General features: G+C 41.9%; 2 protein-coding genes across 2 annotated transcripts; one reads left to right on the plus strand and one right to left on the minus strand.

Annotated features, from left to right (window-relative positions):
* Positions 1–6,868: 6,868 nt before the first annotated feature.
* On the minus strand, positions 6,869–8,002 carry RB195_002477 (uncharacterized protein; the record flags this gene model as incomplete). The annotated part of the gene is made up of 4 exons (XM_064199754.1): positions 6,869–6,999; positions 7,082–7,181; positions 7,702–7,800; positions 7,934–8,002. 4 exons carry the CDS (start codon positions 8,000–8,002, stop codon positions 6,869–6,871), a joined length of 399 nt encoding a protein of 132 aa, XP_064055635.1.
* Positions 8,003–8,611: 609 nt separating this feature from the next.
* On the plus strand, positions 8,612–12,342 carry RB195_002478 (uncharacterized protein; the record flags this gene model as incomplete). The annotated part of the gene is made up of 8 exons (XM_064199755.1): positions 8,612–8,674; positions 8,725–8,814; positions 8,864–8,957; positions 9,013–9,089; positions 10,037–10,262; positions 10,813–11,197; positions 11,251–11,386; positions 12,052–12,342. The coding sequence occupies 8 exons, from the start codon at positions 8,612–8,614 to the stop codon at positions 12,340–12,342; spliced, it is 1,362 nt and encodes a 453-aa protein (XP_064055636.1).
* Positions 12,343–12,496: the final 154 nt, after the last annotated feature.

The following is a 12,496-nucleotide window of genomic DNA, read 5'->3' on the forward strand; positions in this document are numbered from 1 at the left end:
AAGTTTTCAATTCATAATTTCTGCCGCAGCAGCAAATTTTGGAAGTATGGACTCAGGTTCGGTCGAATTTTGCATGTAGCCTTAACATTTTCAAATGAGGACGTTTTAAAAAAATGCTAACCGATTAGCACTGGAGCATTTTATTACCTTTTAGAAGAAATTGAACAGAAGGAATCAATGACAGAAGTACTGAAAACTGCGGACTGCACCAAAGTTCCAAAACGGGGATCCTTCTTCTCGAAACGTCACCAACTGGAAAGAAAAATCTACCACATAAAATTTACCAACGCACATGTTCTAAAGTATTCACAGAATATTAATAACATTAATGATAATATGGATGCCCTCAAAATACAAAAAAAAAATCAAGGTGTAGCATCAGAAGCGCTTGAAGGCTAGCGCTTAAAGGCAGGGTATCACGACGTTAGCGTAGTACGGAAATCCCAAGAAACTCGTAGAGTTCAGGTCGTAGATTACGGAACCCAGCGTGGCTCCGCTAAACTTCTTTTAATCGTTATAAAAAAAACCACACCAGGAGACGATGTTCCCTCTTACGAGGTGAGCCACAACGCACCTCCCCTACGCACGCGCCGCGTCCACGAGCGAGCCATCGAAGATCAGTGGTGCATTCTCACCAGCCAATTCAAGTGAGGCTAGTGAATAGGCTGGTCAGGGGACCTGAACGTGTACAAGGGAACATCTCCTAACGCACCTCGTAGGAACAAACGCCGTTCACCGCTAAACTTCTCCTAATCTCCGTTCTTTACTATGATTAGGAGAAATTGAGCAGAGCCACGCCGGCTGCCGCAATTTCCTGCTACTACGTCAATTTCATGATACGCTCCATTTAACAGCCATTATTAGATTATTATCAGTGCATCTCTGACGGATGTATTATTTGTCCCCACGATAAAATATAAGAATACGATGAAACTGCGACTATGTACTTACTTAAAATATCTGAGATCCAGTGTGCTTCATATCAAGCAGCAACGAAAAGAAAACCTAAACTCAGCGCTTAACCACGTCGCTGTATGAACATAGTGCTCGCGTCTTAAATGTAGCATTTACGACACTTACATGCGAGGCTCAGAACACAGCTGCGAGAACAAGAAGGTCATTTCGGATTTACTACACATCAGGGACAACCAAGACAGTTGCTCTGCAATTAATAGTGCTATCTTACTCTTTGTAGTTTTTGTAGTTGTAGATAGTTGCGTAAGCGGCTGCTCTCGGAGCGGCGCCGTGGAGCGTAGCGGTTAGAATCGTGGTGGAACCGTAGGGAACTCTAGCGACTAGTGATGTCAGCAAGGGTTCCAATACGATGATAACGGCTGCGCTCAACCGCGCCGCAACGTGAGGCAGATCTGCAAGGAAATAGGTACGCGGAGGTGTCATAGAGGAGAAACACGGGCAGATTCACGGGTTATGAAGGTGTCGCAACACCATTTACCTTTCGCGGCATGCACACGAAATTATTGCGTACCGTTCCGATGCCATGGGACCCGTCACAACACATTTTATAGCTATCTGACGCTGCCTCGCCTATCCGAAGCCGTGGGACACGTCTCACCGGGTTCTGGAATTTCGTTACACACATGCGGACGTAACAGAAAAAGCTCGTCATTATACAGCATGATACCAAGTTGCAACTTGTGCAGTAGTGCAAGAGCAGGTTTGCAGCCGCAGTGGCCGTAGCAGTTGCAATCGTTGGCGATGCAGGTCCAAACAAAGCTGTCTCACAAGTCTTTTCTGGATTTCTATGTGGAATAGGGCGTGTACATACTCAGTCTCGTGAACTGCACAACCATGCCGAACTATTCGTGGAGAGATCCCGAGATCGTCAGTGCACGATGCATGAAACTAAGGGGAGATCTTCGATGTTCAGTCCTTCCTGAGGGTCCGAGACGTAACTAACAAGCATCATAGCGGTAACGCTAGTTAAACACTTGAATATGAGATAGTAGAAGCCTTTCCAATAGTACCAACAATCGCGTCTGTTTCTATTTAGTTCCTCCTCCTCAATCCTACAGCTGCAAAGTTGAACCTGAGGAAACCTCCGAGTGCTCTCAATTCTTCTGGTTTTTCCTTGATTTCAAAATGTTTTTCGCGTCTTTGAAACGATTTTGTGGTACTCACAAGCCATGTCCCTAAGTCCACCTACTTCCTGTAAAAGACGACACCGAATATTTCCCCGAATCGTCTTCAAGGGGCACAACCGGAATTTTTTGTCGCGAACGACCACGTAACGTAAGATACAGCACCATTTTTCTGCATAGCAGCGTACTTTCGAATTCTTTGTGTACAAAATTAAGTTGATTAATTAAATAATTAAGTTTGCCCGGTAGTAGTGCCTAGTACAAAGACCCGATTTTTGTACAACTATGGTACAACAATTACGGAATAGGTATGGAATTTGCCACACAAAACCGAGATACTGATATATTCGTTCTCGTCGGTCGAAGTGAATTCTATTGAGGATTATCTCGAAAAGGGCATGGTGCACCAGATTGCAGACAGTAGCATTTTGTAACTGCATACAAACCTCGAAAATTCTCCCAAACTGTCGCAAAACTATGCCATTTTCTTGCCACCAAAAATCCCTTTACTTCATTAAAAAAAAACATTGCCTTCAAAATAATCTTCTATCGATGGTTACTTCATTTATTTGTCAATATACCGCTGATGGTGCTACTAATCTCAAGTCAAGCCCGATATCCTGAAACACCTGACTGTCCATATACTTTTTTTTTACTGTTCGCCATGGTGGGTCTAAACGACCGGAAGCGCGGTGCAATTGCATAAGCGGCCGCGCTCGAAGTGGCGCACTTGAGCCAATGACCGTAGACGAGGTCGGACCTCTACAATCGTGATCGTGTCTTTATTCATCTCTGCAGTCCTACTGTAGCAGGTGAGCAAGTCTCAGGTCGAAATATTGGGGTCGCCCCGATCGCAAGCGACAGGTCCACCGCAATATTTCGAAGGCACTGGCCTGCGCAACTGCACCGGGCTTCAAGTCGTTTTCAAACGAATGCACATTTCGAAGTTGTACGTTTCGGCCCGCTAACCAATTCCGATGAAGAAACACTGACTTGGCCATTCCTAATAATTGTTCTGACAATAGTAGGCAATTTTTGAAAGTACAGTTCTCCCCGGTACAGATAAGTTTCGAGGTATCTTATGCACATCTAGAAATGTTGAAATGAATGAGATTGGTCTTCGAATACAACAGTTAGGGTAGCTTTGTTCAAGAATAAAATAAAAAGTGGGAATATCTGGAGTAAAGTTGAGAAGAATCAAAGATTTAAGGAGAATAAAAATACAATTAGTCAAAAACAGTTGTAGGTGAGTGAAAGTCTATGGGCCTTCCACCGTGCTACGATGCATGGGGCCCATGCACTTAACTACGCCTAAGATACTTTCGGCTTCAACTGATACAAGATCTTCCATCATCCAACGGAACAACTATATCCGAGTGCTCCAGCTGTATATGTCTAGGTCGGGATATTACCGTGAATTGCGTGATCTTCGGGATGGAAATGGAGAAAAGAGCATTCTGACGAGCATATAAGAGCTTCGAAGATATAGTGAAGAGGAACAGGAGCATCTGGCTAAGTGGTCACCTACTGAACAACACCGTTCTTCCTGCTTTGACCTACGCTTCGAAACCCTGGGTTTCGAATCGCGCAGGAGGAAAATGCGACCAGTGTCACAGAACGCTCAACTGAAAAGGTGGTCCTCGGGGTGACCAGCATTTTCCAAGTGAAGAAGGGGATTCGACGTTCAGTTCTATGTCGACGATCGAAAATCAGAGACGCTGTCCCACATGCCAAGAAAGTAAAATTAGGTGCCCCGGGCACGTGATGCATTTCAATGACAATCAGTGGACCAGAGATGTGAGAAGCCGCACACCACGCGATGCTGTTACGTCGCTCACAGAAAGACCGAATCCGATGGTCAGGCTTCTTTACAAAGTCCTTTGGAGAAAACAACGATGCTGTTTGAGTCGCTCACGAAAGCCACTGGGCAACCGTTGCTCGCGATCGGGAGTAATGGAAGTATACCGAGCGCCTGCTCAAGCAAATCGACCAACAGCAAAAGTCAGGTGGTGTAAGTGATCTCTGCAGTACAGCGCGTACTACTGTAGGTTTTCAGTGATCTACGGTCCACCCCCATTTAATTATAACCGAAATCCCACACAAACAGCAAAAATACGAGGATAGCACATAAAGGAAAACCACCTCATTTGTTTAGTTGAGGATTTGATTATCTACTCTGCCACTTTGAGCCAGTACAGAAATAGAACTCAAAAAATGACCACAAAGACAAAAATTAACGCAGAAAAGGGGAAATTGACTACAACTTCTAAAATGAGCTCGCAATATTCCCATAAAAGGGCTCATAAACAGAAATTTAGCAAGTTTCGAAAACACAAGGAAACGTCGATCAGGGGAGTAACTTTAAAAGCTTATAACGAAACCGAATAATGATGAGGTCTGTGAGGGCAACTATAGAGTTCTGGATGTAGACGTCTTCACAATTTTTCACGTAACTCGTAGGAACAAACACCGTTTAGCACGCTAGTTTTCACGACTGTTGAGGGGAATTAAGTGGAGCCACTGTAATTTACACCCTGAACTCCTATTCTTTTCCAACAGAGACCAGAACATCGTCAATTTCGCGATATGCTGACTTTAAACAAAAACCCACTTGCAGATCAAAACGGAAGTCTTGGACATACTAGCGCTTGTTGTGGTGGAAGTCCTGTATTCGAGGTGGAGCCTGTTGCGGTGCTTTCTACGTGCCCAGGACTGTTAATATTGTCCTTTCCACTAATCCCCCAATTTCCTCCACTTTCTTCCTTATCTCTATTCTTCTTGTCATGATATGTCCTGTCTTAGAATATCTGAGTTGTTCTAAACACCTGTAGCGGCACCTAACTGGCTTTTGTTAATCGATTCAGCTTTCACGCTGAGTCAACATTTAGAGAAAGATAGCGTTGTCGAAACGTCTTATCATCTTCGCTGAACAACAGCAAAGCTCTTTTTGCCACACCCGTAACAAGATCTCCGTCACTGATAATCATAAGAAGGGATTCCGCTAAAAGAACGGTGAGTCTTATGTTCGTGTAGGGAGAAAAAAACAGTACAAACAACGAAGAAACGAACACAACACTACGAGCGATTGTAGAAATGAAATCATCTAACTTATTCAGAAAAATGGAACCTGATGAAAAACCCTTAGTGGAAATCTCCTTCCTCTTTAAAACATGAAAACAAGCGCATTAACTCTTTACTTGAAAAAGGGAGTTATTTTGTCAAACTATCACAATCTAAGGAACTGATATTGTGAAGTAACAGTTCGAGTAACAACTAAGTTGAAAAAAAAAGTGAAGTTCAATGAAGACGGTCAAAAAAGGTCGAGTCGAAGGATAAAGGGAGATGAAAAAGCCCACAATAATTCCGTTCTCGGCTCCTAACAGTTTCTTCTAAGAATGTTGTTCGGAATGAAAAAATAAATAAATACCGAAAACAATCTAGAACTAGCGCATACAGTATCGTATGGATCAATGGGACATTTCTTTCACTTCGAATCGATACATTTTTCAATGTTTGGCCTCGTTGAATGTGTTCAACCGAATGAGCGCGGTGTGCCTTCGATTACATCTTGGCAAAGAGAGGAAAAACTGTATCCAGCAGAGAAAGCGCCTGCGTCGCGGCAGACGCATCGCGCTCAACCGGATGGACACGTAGGGCGCGCATTACAAATAAGGAGAAATAGGATGGAGAACAGGCACTGGGCATGTTAAATTTATCTCAGTCAGAAGGAAGGTGTGCTTCATCCCACAACAAGGGTTAGTCACGGATAATTCAAAAACTGACATGGCTTTCACCTAGTTTCTCACAAAAAAGTCACAGTTTGTATAGCAGGTGAATTAGCAAGAGCTACATAACTTGCACCATTATGGGAAAAAATAATCTGTAGTGAGAAAGACAAAAAAGCCGTTTCGGGAAGATTTCTTCACGCTATAAGGCATAGATGGAGAGAGCGAATGATTACTTGCCGATGAACTTCAGAATAGGCGAAGATGAGAGTCGGAAAGAGATTGCATGAGATTGTAACCTACTGCTATCGTAACCTCTTTTTTTATCCCACATACCAGTCAAACATACTTTTGCTGCTGAACTGCTACAAGTCCGAGGACGTCCGGCTAGGCGAATTTATGCAAAATAATGCATAACAAAGCACGGATCCCGTCCATGGATGGAAGCAAGGATCCTTCCATCCTACATCACGGACGAACGATTACTCCTTAACAAGTCCCCTTGCTCTGTAGAGACTGCGGTGCCAAACGGCAGAAAAACCGTATTTTGCCGAGCTGACGCGCTTCATTGGTCTAGTAGCGCGTGGCAGCCGCACTGGCTTCCTTAATTCGCCGCAGACGTGTTTCCGGTTGGACACGCAAGCCGCCACTAAGGCGGAATTTGGAGATAAGGCAAGCAGCAGGACTAAAACCCTGCACGCACACTCATATTGACAGATCAGCGGATGCACAGAATTGAAGGATCACAAGATGCAAGAGGTGGATCGTTGGATGTAATAGACTTCATGCATGAAAAACTCACTTCAGGTCTATTCCCTAACATTAGTGAATTACAAAGAGGTCAATTTTATTGCAGGAAAGCTTCAGTCAAAAAAAAAATCAGACATCATAATCAAAATTAATAACAATCTATAAACAACATGGATGGAAATAACATGCAATAATCAACAAAGAAACCTTCACTACGACAATTTATGTGCAGAATCACCTTTAGTTGAAGAATTAACGTAGTGAGGGTAAAACAAGTATTCTCGAGATCACAAATCACATGGAAGCTTTATTAGCTTTCCACCAAGCTCGAACTTTTTCGTGACCTTCATCAGACACTATTATTAGCTTCTTATCGTTGTCCGCCCACAAAAGAATGCCTTCTCGTAAAGAAAAATCACGAACACCTATAAAGAATTTAAAAATTAGGAGACCAACAGAAAAAGGGAAACAATGGATACGATGTTATTCACGTATAGAGAAACATACCAATAAATTCGGAATCTCCTTCAAATGCTGAGTAAAGGGTCGCTTCCATGAAGTTCAGTCGTTTTCTCTCATCTTCCCACAATCGGATTTGGTCGGCAACCTTAAACCTCGACTTTTCTCAATAAAGACGAAATCGATGAGGTATTGTATTTAGTGCTTGACTGGACTAGACAAATATGAAATGATTCCGAAGATTTTAAAGATATAGAGATTGTCTCACAATGTCAATATCCATAACATTTCAAAATATCAGTATCGGGACAGGGAAGCGCAGTCAGTAAGAGGCTCAGCTGGGTCTGTGCGATCGTTGTTTCGAAGACGCCCTAATGTCAACCGAATCTTTCATCTCACTGGGACCGATAATAAATTGATCGATAAATTACCAGACTTGTCTGAGAGGATAACACAACTGACATGACACATCGGCTGGCCCCACAAGTCATTGTAATGCTGCGCGTGCACTCAAAAACCTTAAACTATTCTGAAGTCGAACGCGTTGGGGCATCGCTAAAGGGACTGATCAACGTTGTACACTTTATTTTATCTATTTCCACTTAATATCACTGTTGCGAAAGCATGTTCAAAAACATACAGAATAAACAACAAGTACAGGAGCATACCGTAACTGGGAGGCAGTTTAGTGGACCACCAGTCGCAAGACACTGCTTGTGGGCGTTCGATCTCAGAAAGGAAATTATCTGAGAGGCAGTTATACCAACCTAAACAATGAGGCAGCATTGTGAAATCATTGAAAGATAAAGCGTTTTAAGATGAATCTTCGCACGAATCAAAACTAGTTACTGTGAAAAACAACCATAATTGCAAATTTTAAAAAAATGCACTGAAATGCACCTGTAGTGCCCTTCTCACTGATTCTCTTGTCAACACACCAACAGACATGTCATTGAACCTGTAGGTCATCTCAGTGAAAGTGGAGAGAATAGCAAGTTGAAGACTCGAGTTCGTGTATGCGTAAAGACGAAAGTTCGTTTCAACAATGATGTTCCCACTGCGTCGCTCGTCCAATCTTCGAACGCATGCAGCATTTTCATCGTCATTCGTACCCGTGCAAAGGTTGAGGATAAGAGGAGTGAGGAAAAACACCCTAAAATATAAGCGCGATCAAGGTTCAACGACACAATCTTATCTTCCAGAAAAAGTAAGTTCACTTGAAAGCAGTCTATAACTTGCCCGAAACTATGGGTTTTTCAGCTGTATTACTTCGAGTAGAGATGTTTTAAGATGTAATGAAGAAATCTTCATCACTTCGGCAAATTTACTTGAATCAAACTAATCAGCAACCAGTCAAAACATCTTATGAATGCTCCAACAGTATCGAAACGTGACCACTCCGGAGCTATCCAATCTAAACTTGTAATATCAAATCCATTGCTGATAAGACGATAATTGATTCAAGTACGACTTTGTAGGGTGGTGTTGTGTATTAAGTTGTCCTACACGGGCACGTTCGGTTAGCTGTCTACGTGTCGCCACTAATCTACTGATCAACTACTAACAACACATTGCGCTATGCAACTTAAAGGTCGCAGTTCTCGAAGCGAGGTGTTCTACATAAGCAGAAGCTTCAAGAAGGTGTCGTATGTTTTATTTAATTGCTGCTTGACCTAAAGAACCAACTGCAGACAGTCACCCTTCCACCTGCTCGCGCTTGGCGCGTGAAGGACAGCGATGTTGCCGCTAGGGGATACGTGCTGTGCATGACAAAATCAAAGGTACGGACTGTGCACTTCAAAGAACCTTACGGAACAAATATGATTTTAGGGTTTGCTATTCGACAAAATGACAAATCTTGAACCGCGTCTGCTTACGCTGACTCGCACTGGTCTTCTCATAATCTATAATAAAGAGGACAAAGGTGATGAAATTCGTAATTGATGATCGTTTTAACTACCTGGAGAGAAATTTCTTAGGCTATGTTGTGGACGTGAAGGACGCCAGGATAATGACAACAAAGACCGATCACTTCCGCACAAAACGACAGTCTTACGTAAGTTTAGCGAGTCTAAGCCATTTTCACCACGATCAGAGTGTATAAAGAGAGAAATCAGATCACGGCAGGGTAATCACTACGTTTGAGAGATCAGGCAAAGTCGAGAAGTTTTCAAGCTGACACTTAAACCGATTCAACTGATGCGAAATTATAAAAGAATAGGTTGTGAAGTAACAGCCAAATAATAGATGATTAGATAACATCAATATTCAATTAACACACTTCAACTCTCCTTTCATTCTGCATAAATTTGTGAGAACAATCGGTATACTCAACGTGTTTAAATCCCATTTAGTGTTGTGATCTGTGCCAGATACAGATACATAAATTCTAATAAATTTAACAAAGAACTCGTAGGTGAGAGTGGCATGGCAGCGAAAAAGAACCATTAAAAATATCTTTTTACTATATACTAACTACTAACTTTTTACTATATACTTTTACTACTACTTTTACTACTAACATACTCAGTTCATTCATTTTGCCTGCCATCACAGAGAAACAGAAACGATTGCTTTCATTCTTTTCATCCTTTCGAAGTCGATGAACTAATACGGAGCGTGAATCGAAAGATAAAAACACTGCGCGTACCCCTGCAAATCATTGCATGAGGATCCCTGAGGTACTGACATAAACTAAACACTTAAGCACTTTTCAATTTGAAGAGGAGATGATGAATGCCTCGCTGCAATCAATACCTACAAAAAAGTCAGCAACGTTGATGTCAGCAACTAAAAGGCGCAGCGCCAGTCTGAGAGGTAACCCACTGGCTCGCAAGATACCACTTTCCTGATTCATTGTTTCAAATCCTTAAGACTATGATACGTATTAGTCTATCATTATAATACATAATAGGCAACAATTTTATTCAAGTAATTGAAGAAACAGAAATAAAATAGTAAATAATAGTAGTTAGAACAATAAGCAGAATGAATTGTTTTCAGCGCCGCTGTACGCTTAAGCTAAAGTTCAAATACGGCTCAGTGTCAATGATCATGTTCAACGAGGAAATACCGCCGTGGCGAAATGCTGTTGCATCCGCCCATGATGGTATACTCCGCAGTCGACTACATTTCATTGGAGTCCATCGTAAACCACCGATGAATAATAAAAAAGTAGAAAATACACAAATGAAGGAGGCCGAGATCTCGACTATTCCAGAAGAAGAAAGTCAGTTTGCTTTGTCAGCTGGTAAAGTCTACATGAGGAACTAGCTTGAATGTGAGACAACCATAGCAGCCCTGTTCACGTTTAATACCGACAGAGATGTTTTCGAAGCAAATGGGTGTGGAGTGTCTAAATGATCTCAATTCAATTTGTTGGTGTGTGTCCCGGACCCGTGGAAGCCCCTTTAGCAGATCCTCTCCGCGCCAAAATCAAGCAGAAAATTGCTACTTGTTTCATTTTAGTGCGTGATATCGTCGTTCATTAAATGCAGCAATCCAGTAATAATGAACTATTTTTGTCGCGTACGCTAGGAATTTGTCAAAAAAAAAAGTTTTCTCTACATACAAGCAACCAAAATCATCACTCGTTTTTTTCACTCACCATTCACTCCACCCTTCTTCCCCTGTGTTGTTTTTGAAAAAAAAAACTATTGCTTAAACCTTTATTTACCAGTACATCACCAGGAGGAATCTTTTTCAGCAAACACGAAGTCTAAAAATGAGAGGATGTCGTTGTTCTAATCAGTGAACACGCATTTCTAATTCATTTTCAGAGCTCTCCACGTCGAGGTCACCGACTGTTCAAGGGTCAAGAACAAGCATTAACACATGTGTAACTGCTGAAGGTCTTAACCAGGCTATGGAAACCAACAGCGAAGTTACTGTGGACATGCCGGAAGAGAGTGAACCTGTTACAGTTATCGAAGCCCCTCAGCGAAAAAATTCTCAGACCAAAAAGAAGCCTCATATTATCATTACCTCAGATGATAATTCCCAATGGGAAACATTTGACCCAACTGTGTGTGACTCTTCTTACCAATGGCTTCACCGAGAGACCAAAAAATCTACAGAGTCAGCTCAAAAATGTGTGTCAGACTCCTCCAACAGTGGTTTGATCACCGAGTTGACTGATGAGGATGCAAGCAAAACAGAGTCGGCGTAAGTATATTTTATGTGGCTCGGAACAAACGAAATTCAGACTAAATTTTTAGAAAATCTGTTCGCTGTGGTTACCACTCGGTATCGACTTTGCGTTCACGACTTGAAGCAAAGATGCGTGGTATAGCCTCAAGAAAATCGCTAAGACCCAGCCAAAAACGAAGCCCTACTCTGACTCAAGTAAAAGAAGTAAGTGAATGATGACAACGAGCGTATGAAATCGCAATGGGCAATTTTGACTGTCACTCCCAGTACCAGTGAAGAATAACTTTAGTCTGGTGCTGGGTGATTGTTGTGGTAAATGCAAATAACTAACTGAAACACTGGCACTCAGAAGAGAAATGGGACAATTAAAAGAAGCGTAACAGATAATAGCATTTCGCAAGTGACACACGAAAAAAAGTGGCAATAATGCCACGTTAGCTTTCATAATAAAGGGTAATGCTGAGTTGTGTCAAAAATATGAACATCGGCTACGATTCACAATTTTGGGACGTAAATAGTGCAGGAAACAGGCACATAAGGTAATTTGTAAATTTATGGGCACTTGAAACACGACCCAAACTGAAGTGCTAGTTCAATATTTTCCTCATAATTATCGAAATAAAAAGTCGCGGTATGTGAAAACATAAAAAAGAAAGGAGCAATGGAAAAACAGAATCAATATCTACTGAACAAACGAATACGCCTTTTTGCCTGATTTTTTCCTCTTGAAAGGAATTTTCCAAAAAGAAACAAGGCGAAGTACTTATAAATCTTTTACATGATTGCTCACATTATCGAACAGTATAGAAAAAAATCGTTCACAACTTCAGTGCACTGGATATCTAATGTTTAAACCAATTGAATTTCAGCTGCAGATTCCAACAAAGACACTGCCCCTCATCGAGGAGCTTCCCAGCAAAGCAAGGACCGCCATTCCAACATCACCAATAGAGCGAATACGGCGTGCCGGACGATCGCAATCAGAAACAGAATGCAGCAGTCGACGACAAGTTGAAAAACCTATAGTGACGTCTTACGACGACTCACTGTTAGATGTCCCTCTTTCTGACAAGCACCAGTCCCAGGACTGGCGAAACACGACCACCTCGCTGGAGAAGTACAACCCAAATCAATGGTGGGCTCTACCGCTGCGAGTGTAAAAGAAATATTCACTCACTAATAATAAAGATACAAGACGACTTGTTTCTGGTGCTTTGAACGCCTGATAAAGTATCTAATAAAGGTGTTAAATAATATTCGAACCCGTTGTCAAGAACTACCCTGCTACTGGTTTCGCTAGTTACTTTTTATACT

This window comes from Necator americanus, chromosome IV (genome assembly GCF_031761385.1).
Source record: "Necator americanus strain Aroian chromosome IV, whole genome shotgun sequence".
Classification (NCBI taxonomy): Eukaryota; Metazoa; Nematoda; class Chromadorea; order Rhabditida; family Ancylostomatidae; genus Necator; species Necator americanus.